Below are 25733 nucleotides of genomic sequence, written 5' to 3' on the forward strand. Positions count from 1 at the left end.
GAAATGTCAAGTGTTTGTAAGAAGGTGGCAGCTGTGCCTGGTAACCACCCTGTCTTCTCTGCTCCCCCAGACTCCCAGAGGAGCATGGTCCAAGATGAAAACTGGCCTGAAAAATTCACATCCCGAGTCGTGAGGGATCCAGGAGGTTTTATTGGCAGTAAAAGGTCAACACATTCTCTTGGTTTCCTCGTGTGAGGATGACAGGGGGTCTCAGGTCCTGCGAGAGGGTCTCGAGCCAGGCCATGTACAGGGAGCTGGGGCAGCGGCCCTTCCTGCCGATGGGTGGAGTGCTGCAGCACAAGTGAGGGGCATGAGGCAGGGGGTTGCAGGTTATTGCAGGTTATTTCCCTAAAAAGGGGCAACACCACATCCTCCCCTATGAACAGGACTTAGTCTGGAGCCCTTTGTGTCTTCCATGGGCTTTTTCCTGTGGTGTGGCACCATCCCACCACAGCATTATGGTGTCTGTGCAGAATCTCCCTGCCCAGGGAGGGGTGAACATCCAGAGGGACCTTTCCATGGGGCAAGAAATGGGTGTGAGGGCACTGCTGGCACTTACATGGCTATGAGTGCTGCATCTCGCGAGTAATCCAGCAAAATCTCATTCAGCCTCACTTGTCGGAGTGACTGCAGAGCAAAGAGCATTGAGAAACACAAAATAATGTTTCCAGAAAGACTGAGTTTTGTCTAAAAAGCAGGAGACACTTTGCAGGAGATCCCCCCACACTGGTACTACCTTGGCTCTGTTTTTATCAACCTCCTCATCAGAAATCTTCCAGGGACAGCCCTGCCTCATCTCATTCACTGTGGCCTCATCTTTGAAGCCATCGTTCAGCCTGAAGGGAGCGATGAGTTCATCGAACCTCTTGATGCTGCAACAAAAGCAGACAGTGCCAAGGAAGAGGGTCTGGGCAGGTTTGGGGGTGCTGGGGAGGCAGGGGAAGGGGAGGAAGTTGGTTACTGCTCTGGCCGGGGTTTCTGGTTGATGTCAGGGAGGATGTGGACTTCATGGAAGCCGAGGCGGAACTTGCTCAGCAGAGAGACAATCCTGATGGAGGGAAAAGGACATATTTTCCCAAAATTAGCAGGGAATAGTAGCTCTGACAGGGACCTGCCACAGCAGAAAACCCTGCCACTGGCCTCAGTTTGCACTTTGGGTTTTCCCACTCTGCAACCACATGGATTTCCAGAGAAATGAGGTAAAGCAGTCAGGCCAGAGCTCACAGATCCCATTATGGCAAAAACTGGGAGCACTCAGCAGGATGGGAAGCAGCTCCTGTCACCACCCATTGGTCAGTGGCGGTGGGCAAGTGGCTAAGAGGTGCAGTGGCCACCAGCACTTACGCCTTCCTCTCCTCGTCCATCCTGTTGATCTGCCCACCGACAAACACACGGATTTTGCACTTTCCCCACCGCTTCTTGCGCCCCAGGAGGTAGGGGATGAGCAGGGTGAGACCTGTCCCCAAAACACCCAATGGGAGACACAGCAGTGACCCCTGGGCTCACCAGAGCTTCCTTGGTGCCAAAGGGCAGGGATGCCCTGGCCCCATTTGGCAGGGACTGAGCCCTCCTGGGCACTGTGATGGAGGTGTTGGGCTCGCATTAGCTGGAGAGATGGAAGGTGAAGGTTACCTCCGTCATCAAAGAGCCAGTAAATGTCGATGGTCTTCTTGCCCTGCTGGCTCTGGAAGATGGTGCTTGCCTGCTGCTCACTGGCCAAGGCGGTGGGGTCCACTGCCGGGGCAAGACATTTCTGGTGTCAGCAAGGGGCACTACCAGCCACAGATTAAAGGCATCACTTCCTCCTGGTCCCAGCCCTGCTCCCCATCAATGCTTGAAAGCCCCGCTCCTGCCCACAAAATAATCCTCAGAGCTGGGGATGCTCCAGGTGGCCACAACCTACCTGTGCCTGGGGCTGCTCTGCTGCCAGTGCCATTCTCGGGATGCTCTGCCGCCTCGAATGTGGGGTTAACTGAGGAGGGAGGAGAAGAACAAGGGCAGCACAGCAGTGCCTCACTGTCCCCATCTACTTTGATCCCAGCACAGGAGAGATGTTCCGCCAAGACTGTGACCTCCTTCAGACATGGCAGTGGCTGGCACATCCCACAACTCCAGCATGTCTCAGAGCATCCCCAGCCACCCAAAACCACTTACCGTGTGCCTGCAGCACGCGGGAAACATTCAGCCCTTCCTTCATCCGCATTAAGCACACACCGTACTTGAAATCGAAGGCATCACTGGAAGGAGGGAGGAGAAGGCAGTTAATGGGGGGGTGGCACTGGACCTTGAGCACATGGCTGCAGCCATCAGCGACCGCCAGGTGCCAGAGTTCCCGTGAGGTGGAGGAGCCAGCATGGCCATACTGCAGGATGCCCACGTAGTCCTCCAGGCTCTGTGGAGATGCCGTCCGCCAGTTCCTCTTGAAGCCCAGCACCAAGATATTAGGTCTCATCTTCCCAAGGCCAGCAGCCTACAGATAGATGTCCCCATGAGACCCCTCTGCAGGGACAGACGGACACAGGTGGTGTCAGTCCACTCCATGGGGGAGCAAAGGGGGGTGCCTGGAGGTTGTGGAGGGTGGTCAGAGCACCCCCCAAGCTGTGACAAAGAGGAGTGACCCTGCTGGTTGAAGGCAAGTGATGGCTGTACCTGGATGAGCATTTGGACGCCACTTCTCAAATCCTCAGCCACCACATCTGTGTAGAAAGCTTTGATTTTCCTCTTTGTTAGCCACTTAGTGTGGCCGTCTGCCATCAGCCGGGATTCTGGCATCTTCTGCTTCCGTGGTCCCTGCAGGAATTGGGGGCAGGAGCTCAGGCAGCCCCTTCCAACTGGTGGTCTTGCCACCAAGGTCCTCTAGCTCCTCTCTTCCCAAATCATTGGCAAGAGGTGGATGTAACCACTGCACACATGGCAGTTTGCAATCACAGCAAGAAAACCAGTGAGTCCAGGGAGTTGATAGCCAGTGCACACAATCCCTACAGTCCTGTGGGTGCAGATTAGCTGATTCTTACTGCACCCAATTGCTCTGGAGACTTCAGGGCTGCAGGACCCCCCTGCCATCTGAGCAGCTACTTCATTCTTCCAAATCTTTCACAATTCATTGGCAAAGGGAAGCCATAAGCCCATAAGGACATCCTGATGCTTCACCAATATTGCTTAACAGCTCACAGAGGCTTCCAGTTGACACATTTCATCATCCAGCAGCACCCAAGCAGGCATTGATATCTCCACCCTGTGAGCCCACCAGGATACAACTGGATTTCCCAGCCAACCACCAACAGGTGGCCAGAGCCCCCAGGACAAGGAACCAACCAGTTTCTGCAGGTGACTCACAATCAGCACATTGCCGCAGAGCATCAGGCTGAGGTTCTTGGTGAAGGTCCCCACAAAATCCACCAGTGCTGGGCGGAAGTTGGGTGGGCCAGTCAGCACCAGACACTGTGGTCTGCAGGGAGGAGAAAGAGCAGGTGAGGGATGGTACTTTGGAGCCACCGAGCGTCTCTGCAATGAGCCGTGTCTCTTCTCCCATGCCTGGCCAGCAGCAGCTATAGGGACAATCTTTAGAATGAGAAAACATTATGTGGCCTGAGGGTCCAGTGTCACTCTTTGTTCTTTTTATAGCAGGTGAGACCAGTGTCTATGTCTGCCTGGTACAGGGAGGGTAGGGTTTGGCCAGCTTTCCACCTTTGCCGACATGGCACAGACATGGGATTTTGGAGACAGGCACATTTTGCTGTAACTCCTGGTTACTGAGGGTGGTGGTGAGGATGTGGCCATGGACACAAAGATTTCCTGGGTTTACCGGAGACAGGAGCTGGCTCTTCACCCCACTCCCTCTGTGCCCAGCACTGCAATGAGCTGCCCTTGCCTGTAGTTCTTGATGTGCTCATCCACTTCGCTCAGCCCCACGGAGTAGTTGAGGGCCATGTTGTAGGAGCTGGCTTGCATGGAGGAGCCCCAGTTGACATCTGCATGGGGAAGATGGATTAGCAATGGGGCCAGACATCTTCTGGGGCATTGCCAGTGCCAGGTTACCACCACGCACCTGGCTTTTTGTAGAGGACATATCCCAGGAGGAAGATGACGATGCCGAAGGCAATGAGGGCCGCCCACCAGGTCAGCAGGAACATGATCACCACTGAGACAGCAGCTCCAAAGAGCGCAGCCCACTTGCTGTAATACCGAAAGGAGGGTCGCCAGCCTGCATGCAAACACACAGAGCGGCTGCTGCCGGGATGGGGAGCCGGATGGGGAGCCAGCGGCTGCAGGGCACGGCGTGGCATGGCACAGCCCACCTGGGGAGTTGGTGATGGAGGCGTGGAAGCAGCTGAAGTTGATGAGGGCGTAGGAGCAAAGGAAGAAGTTGGAGATGATGGGGGCGATGGCGTTGAGCTCAGCTGTGGGAGGAGGAGGAGGAGAGTGAGCTGTCAGTGGCGGGGACTGAGCCACCCTGCTGGTGGCGAGCCCAGGAAGGCACTGGGGCAGCAAACGCTTACCGATGAGGATAAAGCCAATGGCAATGACATAGGTGAGCATGTAGCCACGGATGGGCTCGCTGTTCCTCCCGTAGCCCTTCCCAAAGAAGCCGATGAGAGGGTAGAGCTGGTCCCTGCAGAGACACTGCAAAGAGAGAAGCCATGGGGACAGCAGGCTTTGCCAGGGTCATGGGATGGCAGTGCTGTGGTGGCTCCTGCATCCGTAAGAGCAAGGGCCAGACTGGACACATGCCCCATGTTGACGGCAGCATCCTCCTCGGCCCACAGCTGCAGAGCCCTACACCAAGGAGTATCCGGTGCACCAAGGAGCTGGGGTGTGCAGACACACCACCCCCTCACCTGAAAGACTTTGGGGGCTGAGACAAGGCAGGCCAAAGCCGAGGAGAGAGTAGCGCCAAAGATCCCTGCTGTAATGAGGGGGCCAAATCCAGACACCATGCTCATACTCTGCACAAAAAACATGGAATCAGGAACCCCAGAATCCCTGGTGCACCAACCTCCACACCAACCCTGAGGGACTGGCACCTGGTAGTAGTTGCTGAGCCCATATCGGCAGCTCTGCTGTTGGGCACAGGCGGTGAAGTTCCAGCCATAGCTGCAGGCCAATCCCTCGCAGCCTGGTGAGCCCACAGCCACACTGTCATTCAGGCTGCCCGAGGCGTCTCGGACCACACAGGCACCTGGGGGGACAGATGGGGTGAAAGCAGGGCTGGCATCTTTCCATGGATTCACAAAGTCCAGCCCCACATCCTGTTGCCTGTGACAACCCCCAAGTCCCTGCCATGGGGCTGCCTCACTGCACAATGGCTTTGAGCAATGACCAAGGTCTGACACCTGTGGCACTCACACCAGGATATCAGTGCCAGTATCCACAGCTTGCTCCTGTTCCCATCCACCTGCATCCTCCCAGGCCTCCCATTCTGGGCAAGGGCCAGCCCACCCACCCAGCCCACTCACCCACTGCTCCTCAGGACATGCTGCTTACCAATGGTGGCAGAAAGCACCAGATAAGACACAGTAGTCCAGAAGATGGCCATCAAGGTGCCCTTGGGGATGGCCACAGCAGGATCCTGCCCAAAGGAGTTGCAGAGATATGTAAGACAACTTTCCAGCAGCACTGCTAACATGGAAGTTTATTTGTGGCTGCTAAAAGAGGAATTTTAATTCACTGTATCACAAAGCCACAGAGCATCTCCTAGCTGACACCCTCTCCCCCACGCAAAGTTTCCAGAAGAAATAAAATAGAGTCTAATGGTTGGATCAAAATGAAAGCCCCAGGGAAAACAGGGCTTGAGCCCTGAGAAACGCTGGCTCAGGCAGCAACAGTCACAACCCACCTTCAGGTCACCTGAAATGTTGGCCCCAGCCAGGATGCCGGTTGCTGACGGGAAGAAAATGGAAAACAAGCCAAAGAAGGAGCCCTCAGGTCCACGCCAGTTGGGCACAAAGTTCTGAGCAAAGATATCAGCTGGGAAGGAAGCAGAGGAGAAGCATTTAGGACCTTCTGGCTGCTTTTTTCCTGGCTAAAGCACCTCAGCACTGGCTAGAGGCATAGTCCTGCCAGCAGGGACCCCACAGAAGGGGACATTGTGCTTTTAATGACATCTCTCAGCAAGGAGCACCTTCCCATTGCAAACATCTCCCCCAGCTGCAGCAAAAACCAGGCTCCAGCAATGCACTTGGACCTACTGAGTATAACCCAAGCCTGTGGTGGACCCACCTCTGTAGCTGAAGAAGCCCTTTGCTTGCTTCTCAGCAGTGGCTGGGATCACTGTACCCACCAGGTAGTTAATGAAGGAAACCAAGATGACCAGGAAGAACAGTATCTGTGCCTGCCAGACCAGAAAGAGCCAGCTGAGGGGTTGGGGGTTTGGGCACAGAGAAAGTGAAGAATACATTGGGAGAAACCCTTGCCCATTTCTGGGGAGCTACACGCATCCTCTGCTCCTCAGATGCCTGAGGGCAGCAGGAACAGCTCTTATCAGCCCAGGGGAACGATGTGAGCAGGAGAGAGGGTTACCTTGGCCTCCCACTCCATGCCAGCTAGGGAGATGCCCAGCAGCACTGTCACAGTGACGACCCCAATGATTCGGATGTCGTTGGTAGGGTCCACGATGAGGGAATTGTGCTCCTGGGGAACCATTCACATTGTGAAAATAACCCTCTTCCTTGCCAAACCACTAATTTGTCCATGAGTTTTAGCAGCCACTGTTTGATTATTAGTGGTCCAATGATAACACAAATATCGGTAATCAATACAGGTTGTGCCAGGAGAAGGTGGGGATGGAGGAGTAGAGAGGGGTTGGGACCCAGAGGACACAGAGACACTTTCTTACCTGCAGCAGGTCCCGGACAGTTTCAGCAAAGCCCACCGTGTGCATGGCCACAGCCACCGCGTTTGCGAAGGCAAAGATCAGCCCGATGGAGCCGCCCAGCTCCGGCCCGAGGCTCCGCGAGATGAGGAAATAGGTGCCTCCTGAGGCAGCAGGAACACCCCATGGCATTACTGCCTCCCCCATGGTTTTGGGGTCCCCCTGCACCTCACAGCCTATGCCAAGAGTTTACATCCACGGGGCAGCCCCAGAATAGAGAAATACCTGGAGTGACCAGGAGGGAACACACTACCTGACTTCACTTTGCCGTTGGTGGATATGGCAGAGATGGACAAGCCGGTTATGGTGGTCACTGTCACAGACATGAGGATGATGAGCCATGTCAGGGCTGTGGGGAAAGGGCAGTGCTTCATTCCTGCACCCCTCAGGCCCCCAGCCTTCTCTAGGAGCCCCACCACCCCCAGGTGTTAGGGTGATGACAGGCCCAGAGGCACTGTCCAGCCCTTGGTGAACTGCAGCACGCACCAATTCCTGCCTGGGCAGTGATCCAGGGCAAGCGCAAGTAGAGGATAACTCCCCAGATGTTCAGCATGCAGCGAATCTGAAGGGACAGAGGGGAACTGGCCATCAGGGCATTGACATCTGGGGATTTCTCTGCTGCTCCTCAGAGAAAACCACCCGGCGAGGAGGGCAGGGAATCACCCAGAGCACAGGGGCAAAAAACTTGCAAAAAATATCGGGAAAAATGCAACAAGGTTAAACTGCTTAGGGGGTGGGAGGGCAGGAGGATGCTCCATGTGGGATGGGTCACACTCACCATGACGCCCTTCACCCATCCAAAGCGGACAGGTTCTTCTTGCACAGAGGCTTTGCCTGGCTCTCCTTCTGCCTCCTCCAGCACAGCCTCTGGCCCAGCCTCTGGCAGGCCATTGCTCTGCTGCAGGTCAGACACCGGTGTGCGCAGGCGGCCCGGGTCAGGCTGTGGGACAAGGGCAAGGCAGGTGAGGGTGGACTGCAACCAGCCGTCCCTGGAGGCAGTGCTCTGGTTGAGCACACAGCTGGAAACAGCTGGGTTCTCTGGCTTCTCCCAGGGCCTTCTTGGGGATGTGCAGTTGGCACAGCACCAGATATGACAGTAAGAGGCAGGAGACAAAGTGACACACCCCAGACACATCGTAGGGACCAGCAGCATGGCCAGGGGATACCAGAGATGCTATGGGTACAGCCAAGCCCCCGTTACCTTGAGGATGGAGTGCAGGTCAGCCAGCGAGGGCCTGCCCTTCCTGGGGTCGCCCACCCCCTTGCTGTTGGCATAGTGCTCGTAGGCAGGCACCACGTCCACCGTGTTGTAGCCGAAGGTCCTGGTGCAGAGGGTGCTGCTGGACAGGTGGGTGGGCTGGGTGCTGTCACAGCCGGACCCCTCGGTGGGTGTGTAGGAACCGCGGCTCCCCTCCTCCATGCCCAGGAGGGTGCTGATGGTGAAGCGGCCACTGCAGCGGGCCGGGGGCAGATCTGGGATGGGCAGCTCAGCCATTTCCCCTGCCCAGGTGCCTGCCAGGTGGGGGACAGGGTGGAGAGGGGCTCGCTGCCTTTATACCCCGCAAAACTGGAGCAAGGCGACCGGCACACACCCACCACTGATGCTAATAGAGGAAAGGAATCAGCCTGAACCACCCCGAGCTGGTCAGGGGGAAAAAAATAGCTGGAAGGGATACCAAAACTACTGTAATGGGCATCACTGCCTCCCAGCACTCGATGGGGGCAGCGATAACGGATTTGAGATTAAGTCCCAAGGACAGATCAGCAGAGAAATGCAGCACTGAGTTTGCCTCCGGCCCCGACCCAGGAACATTCAGTTCCCACAGGGATTTATTATGGAAAAAGGGAGCAAGACTCCCACGCACCCTCGTCCTTCCCTGGGATACTGCCCCAGACCCGTCAGATCTTGCAAATCATCTTGGCTGGTCTCCAAGATGCTGCCTGTGGCATTGAGCAGGGCCGGATGCAGGGAGGCATGAGGATGCGGGGAGATAAAGAGGCAAATGGCCTCTTTATCTCCCAGTGAAACCAGGGGAAAAAGGGGGGTGTGACATCAGGGGTTCTGAGGAATGCCCCTACTGGGACTCAGATTCCAGGGGGCTGGAGAGGCCAGGATACACAGAGTGGTGGCAGTGTGTCCATGCTTGTCCAGGGCTGGGAGCTGGCAGCTCTTGGTACCAGGCAGCAGAGATGCCCATGGTCCCACAGCCCCCTTCCCCTCCCAGCCCAGCTGGGTACAGGGCACCACTGAACACCCAGGGTTCAGAATCCCCCCCCGTCCCATCCTTGATTTAAAAAGCCACTTAAACCCTTGCTCACATCACACAAAATGAGCTGAGGCTGCGTGGCCATGCACCCCACAGCCACAGGAGGTGAGGACAGGGGGAGGGATGGGCACCTGTTACACCCCTGCAGCCCCTGTCACATGTGCCACGAAAGCACTTACAGATAAGATCAGCAAAGACAGCAAACAAGGCCGGCAATAAAATTTCAGGGCAGCCCATTGGAATTTCAGCTCCCTGTGGCTTTGCAAGTTAATGGAAAATTGGACCTGCCTGCCCTGCTGCCTCTGGCTGCCTTTGCATTCACAAATTTTGACCTGATTTTTGAGGACTTGCTCCAGCCCCCTTGTTTGTGTGAGAGCAGACGGCCGTGATCACCCAAGCCCCACACACCCGCTTACCCGGGAAGCTGAGGACAGGCAGCCTGGTCTGCATCCATGTGCTCAGCCCTAGCAGCACTGCAGAGCACCTCGGAGCCTGGAGAGCAGGGACATCGGTGAGATGGGGGCTAGGAAGGAGCCACACCCCAGCACCTCATACAACACCCCCACAAAGTGGACACCAGCTTCCTCTCACAACAGATGCACCAGCAGACTCACACCCAGCAGAAATGGCTTTATTTTAGAACCTCATTGTTTCATCGAAACTGCTGATTTGCCCAAACCAGCACAAATCAGTCTCTTAAGTAGGGGGGGAGGGTGGTGTCTGTTAAACACAGCACGGTCAGAGATGCTCCGGAAGAGACAGGAGAGCTCCAGAGGCGGGCGAAGAGCGAAGCGAGTGGTATGATGCAACCCTGGTGTAGTGAAATAGCCGGATTGTAGGAAGCGCTTGTCGTCGGCCTGATTCACAACACCAGCTGCAGCAACAATACCGGGGCCGAGCGGCGCTGGGAGCTGCGGGCAGGGAGGGGAGCTCTGCAGCACCTCCCTCCAGCCCCTCCACTCACAGGGAAGAGGTGCCAAGTTGTTTCTGCAGGGCTTTCCCTCAGTTTCGGATTCCCCAGTTTGTTCTGGCTATTAAAAGTATCAAATGAACCCAAAATAGAGTTAAGCAGAGAATGGTGCAGTGCTTTACACAGCTTCTTTAAAATGACTGCCAAAATGTTATATTCTGAAAGGCTTTAATTGACCTGTTTCCATCCCTGTGGAAGAGGGAACCTACCGCCCTGAGTGACACAGGACACACGAACGATGCAGGGGCTCAGTGCTGCAAACCCACCATGCAGAGCAGGACTCAGTTTCTCAGCACCACAGAAAAGGAACCCTGGGAATAGAAAATAGATGGTTATTCAGCCAACTGCCAGTAACCTTTCCCAGTGGGAACATAGAGGTCATCTCCCATCTCTTCCAGACACCATTTCCATTCTTCCAACTTCAGACCCAGAGAGAAAGAAGACAAAAATGCTGGTACAAGGACACAAACAGTGGCAGTATTTGAGTGCTGTCCCACCCCAGGGACACAGAACTGGAATTAACAATATCCCCTTCCTTCTTCAAGCTTGGAAGGAAAACATTTTGCTTCTTTGAGAGGCTGGGGTGACCAGGGTTGGGAGAGTAACAAAACCAAAAGAAGTTCATTAAATTCACTTTTTCTGAACACAATTCCTTCAGCTCCTGCAAGGAATAAGGTCCAAACTCTGTCTTAGACAAACAGCAGTAGGAAATGGTGGTGAACATAGAAGTCACCTCATTTAGCAGGTCCACTCTAGCCAGAGGGTCTGGAAAACACAACAAAAAATCAGATTGAGATGCAGAATCTGCATTCTGTGGGGAAATCCAAGAAAAGGCAGAGGAGTAGGAATGTAACCCACAGGCTGTAGGCAGTACCCTGACTATGACCAGCATACTCAGGGGTAATGGTGAAAATACTTAGAAGGATTAATTTTGTTGTGGGGACTAGGAAAAGCTCACAGAGACAGCTGAGAAGACAGGATCCACTGACTCCAGCTCTCTGACAATGTTTAGGAGGCCCTCAAGGCACGTTTCAGCAGTATCAATTCCCACAGAAGCTGACTGTCTTCCCTTAGTTCAGTGTAGTTTTTACCAGGTTAACCCTGGACAGAGCTTTAACTAATTTTTTCCCTACTGGACAGGTAACGTAGTCACTGTAAACTTCTGCTCTATCTCTAGATTTCCCTGCAACTCCCCTGTAAATCCAGACCACATCGTTCAGCCCTCGTTCCTTGGAGGAGGTACAGCCTGTAAAGCCTTAGGAGCTGCTGTGCTGGTATTGCAGCACGTGTGGATGTTTCAGAACCAGAGAGCCACGCAAACTGTGGGACACAGACCTGGAGACTGCCTGCCTCTGCTGCATCCACACCAGAGCAGGATGTCACATGCTTTCACAGAAAACACCTTTTTTCACTTTCTCCTCTGATCTCCTGCAGCAATACAAGCTTGAGCTGTATTTGACTCAAACCAATGAGTCACCCTTCAGATGCATCTCATCTACCTGGAGGATCTTTAACGTCAGGGGTTAATCTCACAGTAGGAAAAAGCAGATGCAATTACCCTAAATTTAATCTGTACTTTCTTCTCATATGAAGAGCAGAGCTCCACTGACTTAGAGAAGATTTGTCAGTTTTTACTCAGAATGAATTCAGCTCAGATGAACATCCCCAGCATTGCTGCACACTGTGCACTACACCCTGCTGTAAAGGGTGTGCTTAGTGACACCACCTTTAAACAGGCTGTACCAAACACAAGCTATGCATTTAGAGACATCCCAAAACACCCTTCCAGCACATAAACATATTTAAAAATGACTAAACTTGTAAATTAGCAAAGTCAGAGCATGATGATACAAAACCTGAGAGAGCAGAAGCTGGTTGTTCTCTCCAGCAGAATAAGCATGAGGTGGAGGGAAAACAGGGACATCTGGAAAACCATGGGGGTGCCTTATTCAGCAAAGCACCAGCATGTGCGTCAGCATCTACCTCAAAGCAGCAAAGCACTTGAAGTCATGGAAAGAAGAGACAGGTTTGCCAGAGCCAGGCCTCGGCACTGAGCTGGAACCTGCCACTGCAGGGAATGTGGGAAGACGGATGGGCAGTAACATTCACCACCTGCACAGACCTGAAGAAATCACAGGGCAATCAACAAGCAATAAATTAATTCCAAGCATCAGTGGCACTTTTTTTATACCCACAACCTCCTGTCTTGACTGAAACAGGGCTGGTCTTACCTGGTTAGTGTCAGGACCTGGACTCCCTGGGGTTTATTTCCCATCTGTCCATTACAGAAGCATCATCTCAGATTTTGAAAGCATGAAATAATTCAGTTTCTGATTAGCTTAAAAACAGACCAAAGCCTGGAGTCACAACTGAGCACAAAGGAAACAAACTATGCAGACATCAACTTTCCCTTTCACCAACACCCATGAAGGCTGAGAAGCACCAGAAATGTGCTACAGCCATCCTTGAAGGGCATATAGAGAAAGGGCAATGTGCTGCTTATAGAAGGTTCCCTGGTTCAACACTGGACATCACATCATGCCAGTGAAGAAGCATGACAGCTCTCCTGAGCAGGGCATGGGCAAGAGATAACAAGGTCCTGAAACGGCAGCAGTAAGAGCTGAGCCCCAAAGGACTTCTGTCCCTGCATGAACAGTAGATCAGGCAGAGGTAATTACAGTGGGAAAGGTGGCCTTCACCCCTCCCAGACTCCAGCAAACGTCGTTTCTCTCTTGCTCAGGTCAGTGGTTGCCTGAGGACAGGTGCAGACCTGCCAGACTCTCTGTATGGGAAGTGGTTTGATGCTGGGAGTAACTCAGGGACAGGGGCTGTGCACCAGCAAGGAAAACACAGGAGCAGGGTCATCCTGCAGGACTGCATGTGAGGCAGCCCTGGCCCCACCACGACTGTCCACAGGGGAAGTGCCTGTTCTCTAGGGGATGGAATCAACTGTTAACTGACACATGCCAAGAAGCTTTTCCACACAAATATGCCAGAAATGTTAACAGCCAATACAACTTCCCACACTCACCTGTTGACAAGTTTGTTAAGCGATTCTACCCCACTCCCACCCCCAAATAACTCCTTGGTAACTCACCAACTCCCCTTTACTTGCAGGGTGTTGTCCAGGTCTCTCTCAGCCTTCAGGTGGAACAATCCTGGCCATGCTACAGGAGCTCTCCATGCTGTACACAATCCCTAGCTCTATCCACTGGGAACCCAGCAGCTGGTTTGCTAACGCTGAGACATGGATTGGGGTGGCTGGCAAGCCCTTTGCTTCCTGTCCAAAAGGTGGACAAAACTTATGCTACAACATTTCTGGTGAAAAAAGTAATTGGGAAATTGTCATCAAGTCAGTCAGGTATTCTTCCATACCAGTAAACTTAGATATTGCAAAATGGAGATGAATTCTCTCCCATGATAGCTAGTAACATACAAAGGCTGAAATCAGCCCCTACGTTTTGCTGCCTGGTCTGCATTCCAAACTCCACATGCTCTCCTATCCCAGTCACACAAGAGGGTGACACAGCAGCAGGGGAGCAGCAAGAGAAACCATCAACATTCCTCCCATTTTGTTTCAAAGATATGCAGTTATATTAAAAATAAAAGCTTCTACTGTGACATGCTCCTCGGGCTTTCACACTTACTTAATTGTAGCTCAAAACATTGAAAGGTAACCATTTTTAAAGCCCCTTCCTTTTGTAAGACTCAGGCTTCCCACTAAATCAACACTAATATCCACCCATGCCCAACACACCCACACCTGGGCCTCTCTGGTTCAGCTTCCTCACTTCTGGTGAACTTGACAGGGGCCCACTTGGAATGCAACTGACTAAAAACTCATATGCTGCCCACAAAAAACTCTCCTACCAAAATATACCTGTTTCCAGCCCAGCAGAGGGGTCTGTGCAGCACACAGAGCTCACCCGCACCGCAGCAGCACATGTGCCACACGAGACAACAGGATGGACTGATGGCAGTGTGTCACAGCGGTGGGTGGGGCACCAGACACATTTTCAACACTTAACATGCACTCAAAACCCCCTAAAGCTTCCTAGCTGTACGTTCCTCAAGCAGTAAATCAAAGTTTTCCTCTCCATTTCCTCTCCTGCTACGAAATTCCTTATTCGTGTCCCTACTGCAGAGCTATGACTTCTTGCTCTGCATAGCCCATTAACTAATTAAGAATAAATTTCTAAATGCAAACCAATTGAAAACAAAATTAATAAAAACATAAAAACACAAGAATCGGTGAAAATGAAAATGTCAAAAACAAATATCAAAACCAAAGAAATTTATTTTTGTCAACAAAAATACAGAATACAAAATGACACTGGTCCCATGGGCCCTCTGAACGTACTAAAGACAGGCACAGGCTGCTGCAACCCCAGCCAAAGCTGATCTGCTAATTCATAAGGATCTCCATTTGCACCAGTCTTGCGTTTGTGTCTCCCGATGTTCTGTATGGGATCATCCCAGCAAACATTATCAGTGCACGAGCTTGAGACTGAAGTTGCTAAAAAACAGAAAAACAAAGTACAGCTACTTTAGTATCAAAAAACCCCAACAAAAGCTAAGTTAGACATGAGCTAAACACTTGTCTCTTCAAACAAGCACATGTAATCTTCATTTCTCAGAGCTGCTCTCTGGAAAATGAGTCTCTCTGTCTTGAAGGAAATCCAATTATCCCCTTTTCCAACCATTAAAAGCATGTCAAGTTACTCTTTTGCTTAAAAAATAATCCCATTTATTTGAAAATACCTAAGAAAAAACATTTTCAACAATGTGGGGCATTGCTGTACTGCAGCAATCTTGTAATTCCTGCATGAAGCGGGCCTTCCCAGGGCAACAGGATTCTTTCCCACCTTGTAAAATATAAAGTTGATCCTGTTAAATGTAGCATTAATGTTCTCAAAGCAGAAGCACCAAAACCAAATCAGTTGCACACACACCTGGAGATCTCCAGCATCACCTACAACATACCAATCTCCTCAAAGGCTCTTGACACCAGTAACACAGTGAATGCAGAGGTACCAAGCCCACTCAGACCTTTGCCTAAAGCAACCAAACCCCTTCTTGCACACCAGAACAGCTGAAGGAATTCAGGAATAATTTGTTTCATCTGTTAAAACCATCAGTGAAGTAAAATGAAAATCATTGCAATAATTGGTAAAAGTCAGGAGAATACAAAAAGCCCCAAAATCTTTATAGAAAATTGCTCAGACTGCTGTGATTGCTAAGTGGGGTTTCTTCATAAATATTAAGCATCTCGAAATTACTGCACCAGAAGATCCTACTGTTCAGATCTTGCTTTCACCTACTGACTGCAGGGAAAGACAAAGGTTTTTTAGGTTGCTCTTGACACATGAATGGTAAATCTGACAGCAGGAACTTACAAACTGAGAAGTGACCGAAGCCCATTCTCTGGTTGGGAACTGTTATGAACACTATCCCTGATGCCTCCTTGGCCAATTCCACCCTTTTTTCAGGGTGATGTTAAACCAGTCTGTTATTCAACAGCCACAGAGAAGCTTTGGAGGCTGAAAAACGGAAAAGCTGGGAGAGTTTTCCCAAGAGTGACCTAATTGCTAACATCTCCCAGGACAGTTTCCCTCCCAGGCTGTCAGTTACTGCCAATGCACTGGCAACTTAACAAGGTGGCCTGGAAATCACTCGCTCTGTTCCAGTCACAGTCTCCCAGTCTGTTCCCAAATGTGCTACACAGTGAGGCTGTGTAATTATGTCTGAGCTGCTGCTTTTCAGTGGAGGTCAAAACAGGTGGTAGAAAAAAAAAAAATCATGTTAAGGTGTCCAACTCTTTGCAGTAAAGTATTAACAGGCAAAAACTCTCACCATGACTAAGAAGGGCTGAAGAGTGGTGTGAGTTAGTGTTCTCTTTACCTTTACAGTAGCAATGATACCAGAGCTGGCCTATTTTTAAAAATCAAAACAATACTTTGGGAAGAACAAACAGAGGTTTGCAGAGGTTAAGAGCGGCCTGGAGGTCTAGGTGTTCTATTGGCTGTAATTACTTAATGAATGTTAGAGTTACTTGTGATTTTAAATAAGACCACAGATACGAAAAAAAAAAACCCCAAACAATTCCATTCCATTCATTACCTAATTTTTGCCAAGATAATGCCCTTGGGCTGCTCCAGAGAGTTCACCACCCTGGACTGGGGTGAGGAGCATATGACATTGCTGTCCTGCACTCACAGCATCTGGGTCATGGCTGTGTCTGCAGCTATGGTTTCCAGCACTGCAGGCTGGGCTCCCTGAAATCTCTGCCTGAAATCTGACAAAATGGATCAGGCCAAGTGGGACAGGACTTTACTCCCTCATTCCCAAAACTAATTAATTATATACATTAAAAAACACCCAAAAAACCTTAAAACACAGCTTGGGTGATTTCATTCTGAAATGAACACAATGCAGAAATGCCAGCCCTGACCCCAAACTGATCCTTCCTAAGTAAAGTCTAGTCCACTTCCAAAGTGGGACAAGAGATGTTTAGCAGAGAGATTACTGGGTTCAGGGGGGCTCCAGCAGTAGTACTCCTCCTCTCCATCCTGCTGTTGCTGACAGGTCCATGCTGTTCCTGCCAAAGTCCCACCCACGGCAGCAGGATCCTGCTCAGGGTGGTTGGCAGAGCAGTGCTTGGCACCAGAGAGCAAATTCAAGAGCTCTGAGCTCCTCTCTTGGGGACGCTGTTCCCCTGCTATGTGAGTAAGCCTCAGAGATACAAAGAGCTACTATCTTTTCTTCTGATGAACAGAGGGATCTGAATCTATCTGTTCTGATGGTTCTAGAGAAAAGCCAGGGATTTCAAAGACCTATTCAAGGAAAGGAAATTTTTCACTTTCATTGTCTACCTGGCAATGTGCTGAGATTGTTAAAGCTTCTGAAAGGGCCTGATTTCCCCATAAATTTGTTTCCCCAGAGAATATGGAAAAGCTGCCCTTCTGCCAGGGAAGTTCAGGAGACAAATTCTTGTCACACACAGTAGACTGAAGCTCATGTCTGCCATCTTTGTCCAGGTGAATGAGATTTTGCTGAAGAAACACCTCTCTCCTCACATTTGTAATGCCCTCATTTCTTCCCACCACTAAAATTCCCTAAGCTGCCTCCCAACTGAAACAATCTAGATTCCCTGCTCCTGCAGTCTTGGAAGAAATTCTTCAGGGTAAATAAAAAGTGGAACACATGCTAAAGCCGTTCTTATCCTACCTTCCCAGGCCTGGCATTTTTCTGCATTTGTGAATTTTTAGGCAGACAGGAGCTACAGGGCGGTAGGTTTTTTCCTCTTGCTAATCCTACATCAGCAGATTTATGCTCCCTTGTGACACTATAGTCACATAGCTGTTCTCTTATCCCCTCCCTGACAGCAGAGGCAGAGGACATCTGTCCCCTCTGATGGCTAAGCACAGCTTGTACTGCACAAGGCAGCCAGAGACCTGTGACTCAGAAACCCCAGGTTCCCAACATCACTGACACTCTGCTGCCGTGAGATTCTATCACAAGGCCAGAAGCTTGATTAACAAAACTTAAAGCCTGAAAAAACAAAAACTTTCAAGGGTTTTCAGCAAGGCACATCATCAGTTCATTGCCACAACTGTGACAGCATGAGAGTGCAGAGCATGTTTATGAAGCAGTGCTAACAATGAGCACGCTGTGGATATGACACAATATCATGGTGGCTTCCTTCTGCACAAACCTCTGCCAGCAAGGCTGCTAATCCCATCCCCAATCAGCCCATGGTACTCATCCTGAGCTGACACCTGACAGCACTCCACCCCTGTGGAGGTCGTAAATGCATCTACATGAGGCGCAAGACTGAAATCACAAAACCAAAACACAAACAACTCACTTGGAAAGCGAGCAGCTAAGGCTGTTTGCTCAGTGCCAACCTTGTGAAGCCACACAGCATGTGACAGACTGTGTTAGCCTGGGACTTCTTCACACATGCAGAGTTTAAGGTGGGAGAAGCCCAAGCAGCATGTATCCACCTCCAGTGCTGCTGATCTAGAGTACAAGCACCGCTGTAAGGCAGGATCACATAGCCCTCGCAGGCTGTGCCCCAAAGACAAAAGCTGTACCATTACTTGAGTCTTTCATTTTTCTATGTAATTTAAAAATGCTACTAAGACTTCTACCAATATTGCAATTTACAGATCAAAGGCACTTTTGCAGCTGACTAAAGCCTGGAATAAAGCTGGCTATGGCCCAAGTTGGTTTTCACTCTCAAAAGGAGTTGATATTTATTTTCTAATCTGTTAAGATGGGATGAATAGCTTGGCCTTGGTTTCCAAGTGCCTGCAGCAGCTTTAACATACTAAGAGTTACAAGACCAAACCTGACGGGCGTTAAGCTGAGAACCCTTCTGCTCAACCCTGCATGTTGGCAGGTGGGTGCCCACAAATCTGGCTGTGTCATTTTAAACACTGCCTGTTCTGCAGCTTGCTGAAGGTGGAGGCTCCAGCCAGTGGCTTGGGGAAATGCCTCTGCACCAGCTCGAGTGGTGAGGTCAAACCCACTGCTGTCCTGCATTTCAACAGCAGCCAGAACAAGCACTGCTGTAAGCTGCCCACTCCACTGCAGGTGCAGCAGAACAACACTGGTGCTCACCAAGGGGATGTGCTCAAGCATCTTGGTGCATCACCCTAGAACACTTGGAAAACGCTGGCCTGCATGACTGCAGAAGCAAGACAAGGGGAAGAGTCAAGAAGGTCTTTCCACCAGACGTGGGCACTTGCTCAAATGAAAGGAGTGGCAATCAGGTGCTTGAAAAGCAAGAGCTCAGTTGTCAAGCCAGCAACATCAATCATCCCAGAGACACTGCGCTGTCCCCATTTCCTTTACTATCTAAGATTCCACTAAGAAGCAAAGTGAACAGTTTTCTCTTTCCAGGAGGCGAATATATAGGTGTGATATCTCCATTAGCTCAATGTATCACAGACTCAGAATGGCTTAGGCTTAAACGGATCTTAAAGATCATCCAGTTCCAACCTTTCTTTACACAAAGCTGAAAGCATCAGAGACCAGCCTTGAGACTAAGTAACTAGACAAGTTCAGTAGTCTAAGAGTCTAAGTAACTCAGCAAGCCAAAAGCAAGACCATTAGATTCACAGTTACTTGAAGCCCAATCTCTTGAAACCAGGGGAACAGGACACAGGAAAACTTGTCAGACAGTGAGGATTATATTCTTACCGAATCTCTGTCTTCCATTACCCGCTGGGGTCTCGCAGGAGTGGTTGGGCTTGTGCCTTTCATCCTCTTATACTTGGTGAATAAAATATTCATGGTTGCAAGCAGGACCTCAGACAAATTGTGCTTGATCTACACAAAGGAGGGGGGAAAAAGGACATATTGCAGCAAAGAGCAGGTTGACAGAACCATCAGCCTTGCTATACAGACTCTTGTAACAGTCATACATGTAATAGTTACCCCTGCTATGACTGCACCATCCAGCAAAAACACTGCCCAGGGCTTTGAGACAGACATGCCCAATGGCTGCACAATCATGTTTGCTAGCAGCAGGTCAGATAAAACCCAAAGCACGCAAATACACACAACTACTGCCTAAAAAAGAAGTGTCACCCTCTAGTTAAAACAGCTCAAGAGCAGTAACAGCCTTCCAATATGCTTCATTTGCTAATACACAAATCTATTAACTCCTGTACTTTAAAGAGAAGGAAACAAACACCCTACAAATGCTTAGTGACCATTAAGAGCACAGAAGAACTAAGTCACCAGCAAGTTAGAAGTTTTCAATATTCTGAATTCTTGAATCAAACTCAGCAAGTTCAGGGAGGCTCCAGTCTGCAGATGCCTTCTTCAAAATGAAAACAGGATTTCTGGGTAGGGAATTTTAGTGCTCAAAAGGGCAGTACTAGGGAGAAAAAGTTGCAAGCCAAGAGTCTACTTGTACAAATTCAAAATAATCTCATCCTTTTTCTCCATTAAAGAATAAGAATAATGAGATGACAAGGTTTTAAGATCCTTTTAACAAAGCCAAGGGATTTAGGAAGCTAAATCCAAGACTTTACTTACTTCATCGCTGAAATTCCGGAAGGCAGCAACTCTCTCCTTGACGCAATCTTGGCTAAGAGGTACAAGCTTTAGGCGTTCAATAATCTTCAAAAAGAAAAGCAGGAATCAGGACAGATCATCAACATTCCATGTACCATATACTAACAAAGTGTGGTTTTGAAGCATTAATTAAATGCTTCTGGTTCCATTCAAGAGAAATAATTTCATTGTCATTTACTAGTTTATCGCCTCATTTTGTTGAGCAACAGGAATATTTTGATCAACGTCTACAAAATAGCTCCAGGAAGATCACCCTGTTTATCAAGCAATAGGGAAGAAACACCTTTTTAAATTCTTGTAACATTGCAGTCCCTTCTAACTCATTAAATACAATTTTTAAAGTGGTGTTATTTGAGACATTCTGGGCTTTCAAGGGCATTAGGAAGGCTACACTTCAAACAGAACTCTTGAAACTTACATCAAAGGCCCTGTCAACGTGACCAGCGTGATATTCATCAAAAAATGTGATTAAGTCTAGCAGAAGGTAGAACGTGGAGTCAATGGATTTCTTTGCACTTATCCCCTGTGCTTTGTACCTGAAAGAAATTGTGTTACAATTTTATTGTGCAAAATGGCAACCGTTTATAATTGTGCCCTTGCAATTCTTGGAAGTGGAGACACCAAACTCAAGGACAGAGGGCATTTAACAAAGGACAGCTTTCATTTTCCTTAACCAGAAGGCATAATTTTCACAGGTTGTGGCTTTTAAAAAACACTTTTAATCACTTCCAGTTTTGCATCAAATCCAGCATTTGTTTCCTTTAAATGTTTACATTTCCCACATTCATGGGGAAGGAGTGCCAGGCAGCAGAGACCTGCAAGGCAAGCTCTGTACAAGCATGTTTAACACGCTGTTTTACAGCAGACAATCCTCCAGCACAACTGCCTGCTTCAGGCAAGAAGTTAAGACTTAAGGATTAAGTGCTTCTGCATGCTCTTGGGAGCTACGCTGGCTATGGGATGAACTGGAGGGTTGCCTGTTCTCACTCCTAACTGCATGAGGTCACAAAGAAGCTCCCCCCTCAAGGTTTAACAGCAGGAGTGGTGCTGCAGATGTGGAAGCCAAACAGCCTCTTGGCCTCTTTGCTGGGTGTCTCCCCTGCTCTAAAATCATCAAAAGAACACACAGGAGGAATACTGCATCTGTACAGCACTGTCTGCAGGACATTGCACGAGGAAAAGCCCTGTCTTACATTTAACGGGCAAGAAGATGTGCTAGTCAGAACTGCTCTAGATTTGCAATCACCCAGGCCTGCAGCTGTGAAGTGGCATTATTGCCCAGTAGTATTTAGTGCTTTCAGACAGATCAAAGCATGTAGCAAACTAAAGCCCATTACAGCCTTTGCTGAAGCTTTAACTCAAGCCATAGATTTAATTCTCTTTAATGTCTGCCACCAAATCAGTCTCTCACTATGTCAATATGGCACCAATTTTCTCTCGATCCCAGCCTGGCCAAATGAAGGAAAGGATCACTAGAAGGAGTGACTGGCAAATGCCACTTGTCAAAAGGAGAAAGGCAAAGGCCTCTGATGGAAATCAATACATTTCTGTATTTTTTTTTCCCCAATTTCAAAGTGCCAGCAAGTGGGTTTGGTTTATTTTTATTCTCTCTGCAGCTCGATGGTTGATAAAAACCACTAAGACATTTCTCACAGGTATCCACATTTTGCTCTAGTAAAACATGGGAATTGACCATGGCAGTCACCGTGACAAGATGCACCAAAAGGCGATGATTTTAAAAAATCATGGACATATTTTGCAACTACCGCCTTTCAGAATCAGGTTATTCCTAATTTCTAGCTGCTAGTGAATCTTAAGCACTGATATCTCTCAAGCACATACACTAATTAGTATACAGACACTGCGGGAGACATTCCTTTCACTTGCTTCCTTTCTTTTCTGGACACCACACAATATTTGACTAATATACCAGGCTGTGGACATGAGGTCCACCGTTTGCATTAGCCATACACAGTTCATCGTAAATATTCCATTTTTAGCTTTCATTAAAGTAGCAGTGAAAAAAGGTTTTCAGACAGCTCCTGAACTATTGTTACAACTCAGAATTACTGGGTTTCTAGCTCTCTCTTAATACTATTTCAAACAAGTGAATTGCATGCAACAACTCTGTGAATGTTAAAATATTTTGCTTTAAAAATAATATAAAACATACAATTCATTATATTTATTGCTCCTTAACAGACTCTATCCCCAGCTGGCAATCCTGATTCACCAATAGATAAAGCTTCTTCTTCCCAAATTTACCTGACCTGCCCCTGAAGATTTCTGTTTTAAGTACTGCAAGCCATCAGGAGCAGGATAGGGTAAATTCTGACCTCTTCTTTGTCTTTCTAAATATACTGTAGATGCCACAGTCCAGGCTGCAGAAACAACGTCAGGAAAAAATACCCACAGCACTGCCAGACCCAGGTCAGGTTAAGGTGAATCACCCAGTCCTGCCTTTACCTGATTCTTACCTCTCAGCAATGGAATGGGCCATGTTCTTCAACCGCTCCTTGTTTGACTGGGGAGTGCTGATCTGGGGAACCACTGGACTGAGGAGCTTGTTCATCAATTCTAAAACTTTGTCAGGGTTCTGTTGGCATTAAAGTCACAGAAATAAAAGAAGCATGATGGAACTTGGTGTCTTAATCTCACTGAAAAAGCAGAAAACTCTCATGCACCAGTGCCTCCTGCAACCCCAGAGCCACTTCCCTCCCATGAAGAGTCAAGATCACGTTAGCTACAAGCAACATAATGCTGCTGGGTCACAAGAAAAAGCATTTCCCCCTAGTTTTTCTCTACAACAGTGGTTATGGTTGTATCCACTTTTATTTCAAAAGGAACCAAGAGTACTCAGTATAAAGCCCAACTATTTTAGACTTCAGTTCAATGTCTCTGAAATTGGAAGAGTACACTCCAGGTAAATAACTCCACTAGACAGAATTAAATCATGAGTGCAGCACTCTCTTCAAAAGAGCACATTGATCAAGAGCCACAATGTCCTAAATCACAATCCCTGGAGCGCAATCCATCTGGATTTGCTAACTGAAACATCTCTTCATGCAGCCCACGGCTCTGCTCTTCCAGCAGCAGAAATAAACTGCTTGAATAAGGGCAATTCAATCTCAGAGATTAAATTTAACCTCCTAATCACAGGGAAAACGTTTGGGAAGAAAAAAGGTGAACCAAGTACATACTAAAAGCAGTACACAAGACATATACCTTTGCAAGGTCATAGAGTTTTGCAGCTTCTTCAAACAATCCTTTATTTTCTGCCGCAGAAGCCACTTTGTTAATAATGGATTTTGTGTCACTTGTAAACTTGTCTATCACTCCAGGCTGAAGAAGTGAGACAAAAATGAAAAGAGGAAAGAGGAATCAAAAGGCTGAAATACTCCAGAATATCCTGTCAAGGCAATGAATATTTTACATGTTGGCTTATGATTAGAATGGCCTGTCCATTTCCATGGGAATGTGCAAAAGTGAGACATTAAAAACAGAATGAGCTCTTGCAAGAGGGACTCTCTCCTAAATGGAGTCAGCACTGAGACATCCTTGGCTTCTAATTAATTCAAAATGACCCAGATAAAATAACTCAGAGTTTGAGCTGTTAATTGCTAATGACACATTACAGAGGAGAAAACACAAAAGACTTCAGCATTCCAGGGGCTCCAGGAATGCAGTTTGTTTATACTGGCATGACAGGCTGCAAGTGAAATCTCACACAGATAAATGAAAGGCCAACAAGAATTTCAAAACAAATAATAAACATGTAGAATAAAAGAGAAGAAAGAGTCAACAGTATCTGGAAATTACTGTAGTTGAGCATGTAAAAATAAGACTATACGATTTAGAAGAATTTAGCTTAAATTTAAAATTGCTGGCTTCACACCAAAGAAAGTGCAAAAGAACAAAATATTTGTAAAGTTTATCAAGTTACCTTGCTCTTTGCATGCAATCTCACTGCTTTTGAAATGACAAAGCATCTAAACGAAATTCCTGCCAGAAATAACTTTTCCCTGATTTTTGACAGCAGCATGAGCCCTAATCTTAAAATTAAGATGTAAATGATTCCGCAGTCTGCTTTACACATAAGTCTTCCAAAGTTGTCACACCAAACAGAAAACCTGCATTGATAATCTAAAATTTTCATCATTTGCATGCACTCTCCTCTTTCCAGGTAAAACCTTAAGGTTTCCTTTATTTTCTGACTCTGTAATCTTACATTTTACTTTTAGGTAACTGTTTTTACAGTGGAAGTAAGATCCATCACTTCTAAAAATGGTTCAGCTTTGATCCAATACTCACCCTCACCTATATGAAGGTCAGATCATCTGTGGCTATGCTTTGGTCCGTTAGCCTTTGCTCCTTTAATTACAAGGATTTTTCAAGGGTTGCAATACATTTCTTCTCTGAGGTGAATGAGGATGTCATAAATTATTTTCACATGCACACCTCAGTTCACACAACACTCTCACACACCCACTTAAATTAAACTCCATTTCCTACTGGGAAGACAGAATTCTGACCTCACTAAAGTTACCTTAATGCCATTTGCTTCTTCAGTTACACCAGTTGTCTAGAGTGACATAGTCTGCCCTGCAATTTCTGACCTCCCCTCTGTTAGAGCAGGTCATAGATTATTCATAGTAAAATACTCATACTGGGAGAATTTGAATGTGTTCAAACAGTAATAATTTGGCTAGTGAAGAACAAAGAGAAGCAAGATAGCCTCATGACTACTTTGGAAATCATGCATAGGTTGTACTTTTAATGTAAAATATAAACATAAATTGTGAACTCACCTTCCTACTACCATCTTTTTCCAGCTTTCCGAGAATCATATCAAACTATATCCACATAGATGTAAAGAAGGAAAAAATAAAAAAAATAGATGAATTTCATAACATATTTATTAAGTACAAAGACAGAGTCACTGAATGAAAAACAGTGACCAATGTCAAAAATATTTGTAACTAAATAACAGGCAAAAAGACATGATTAAATATGTTAAACATAAGGCAATTGCAAGACCTTCTGTCATCTAGGTCTACATCAGGCAGAAAGAGCAAGCAACTATAAGACTGTCCTGACTAATAAAGATTTAAATGAAGAAATGAATTTCAGCTTAACTGAGGAAGGCAAAACATGGCCAAATGTACCTCTCTGCTTTCAATTACTATTTCACCAACACAACGCAAGAACATGTTCTCTCCTTGGCTGTCCTTCTCGTTCCTACAAAACAAAGAGAAGGAGGAAGGTACTCCTGTTTCTGAGAACTTTCCAGATAGGAATACTGAAACAGTAATAACTAGGAGAAAATCTAAAGACACATATTAGTTCCTACCTGAGAAAGTAGAAGTACTGGAGAGCTTCCCTTGGATCTGTTGACTCAAACTTACGGGTGTAAAGCATCAAAAGCCGCACAAAATTTAGACGTCTGACACCAGGAGGGTCACCAGCTTCATGGCTTACTGCAATGTCAGAAACAACACTGTCACAGAATCTAATGCCAGGAAAACTCTGATCTTCA

General features: G+C 48.0%; 2 protein-coding genes across 7 annotated transcripts in view; both read right to left on the reverse strand.

Annotated features, from left to right (window-relative positions):
• Nucleotides 1–129: 129 nt before the first annotated feature.
• Nucleotides 130–8781, reverse strand: SLC12A3 (solute carrier family 12 member 3). Of its 2 annotated transcripts, none has more exons than XM_085071742.1 (26): nt 8073–8781; nt 7650–7811; nt 7358–7433; nt 7125–7220; nt 6836–6975; nt 6520–6630; nt 6220–6331; nt 5837–5967; nt 5485–5569; nt 4997–5179; nt 4839–4906; nt 4500–4623; nt 4299–4400; nt 4049–4204; nt 3872–3971; nt 3337–3448; nt 2650–2790; nt 2364–2470; nt 2155–2237; nt 1904–1972; nt 1633–1734; nt 1345–1456; nt 962–1048; nt 737–872; nt 560–627; nt 130–290 (listed from the first exon to the last, which is right to left on the reverse strand). In XM_085071742.1, exons 1-26 carry the CDS (start codon nt 8364–8366, stop codon nt 149–151), a joined length of 3099 nt encoding a protein of 1032 aa, XP_084927868.1. In that variant the 5' UTR covers nt 8367–8781; the 3' UTR covers nt 130–148. The 2 variants fall into 2 exon arrangements, with proteins under 2 accessions (XP_084927868.1, XP_084927867.1); XM_085071741.1 differs by having other exon boundaries at nt 4839–4946; nt 5025–5179; nt 8073–8777.
• Nucleotides 8782–14387: 5606 nt separating this feature from the next.
• Nucleotides 14388–25733, reverse strand: part of NUP93 (nucleoporin 93) — a 77507-nt gene continuing 66161 nt past the window's right edge. For 4 of the 5 annotated variants that reach the window (XM_085071745.1, XM_085071746.1, XM_085071748.1 and 1 more), the window contains 9 exons: nt 25548–25674; nt 25363–25435; nt 25006–25050; nt 23423–23539; nt 22675–22793; nt 20616–20733; nt 20159–20242; nt 19316–19444; nt 14388–14624 (listed from right to left, as the gene is read on the reverse strand). In XM_085071745.1, coding sequence (XP_084927871.1) covers nt 14514–14624; nt 19316–19444; nt 20159–20242; nt 20616–20733; nt 22675–22793; nt 23423–23539; nt 25006–25050; nt 25363–25435; nt 25548–25674 — 923 coding nt within the window. In that variant the 3' untranslated portion in view covers nt 14388–14513. Of the gene's footprint in view, nt 14625–16324; nt 16397–19315; nt 19445–20158; nt 20243–20615; nt 20734–22674; nt 22794–23422; nt 23540–25005; nt 25051–25362; nt 25436–25547; nt 25675–25733 lie in introns of all 5 variants that reach the window. The other variant, XM_085071750.1, reaches the window with a different exon arrangement.

The sequence above is a fragment of the Lichenostomus cassidix genome, chromosome 11 (genome assembly GCF_008360975.1).
Source record: "Lichenostomus cassidix isolate B80296 chromosome 11, HeHo_3.0, whole genome shotgun sequence".
Lineage (NCBI taxonomy): Eukaryota > Metazoa > Chordata > Aves > Passeriformes > Meliphagidae > Lichenostomus > Lichenostomus cassidix.

What these genes read in the sequence shown, in the direction of transcription:
- SLC12A3 (XM_085071741.1), bottom strand. Translation starts at nt 8,366, where the DNA reads ATGGCTGAGCTGCCCATCCCAGATCTGCCCCCGGCCCGCTGCAGTGGC. An exon ending in GATGGGTGAAGGGCGTCATG is followed by an intron (nt 7,434 to 7,649) that starts GTGAGTGTGACC and finishes CTGTCCCTTCAG; the next exon opens with ATTCGCTGCATGCTGAACAT. An exon ending in GCATGGAGTGGGAGGCCAAG is followed by an intron (nt 6,332 to 6,519) that starts GTAACCCTCTCT and finishes CTGGTCTGGCAG; the next exon opens with GCACAGATACTGTTCTTCCT.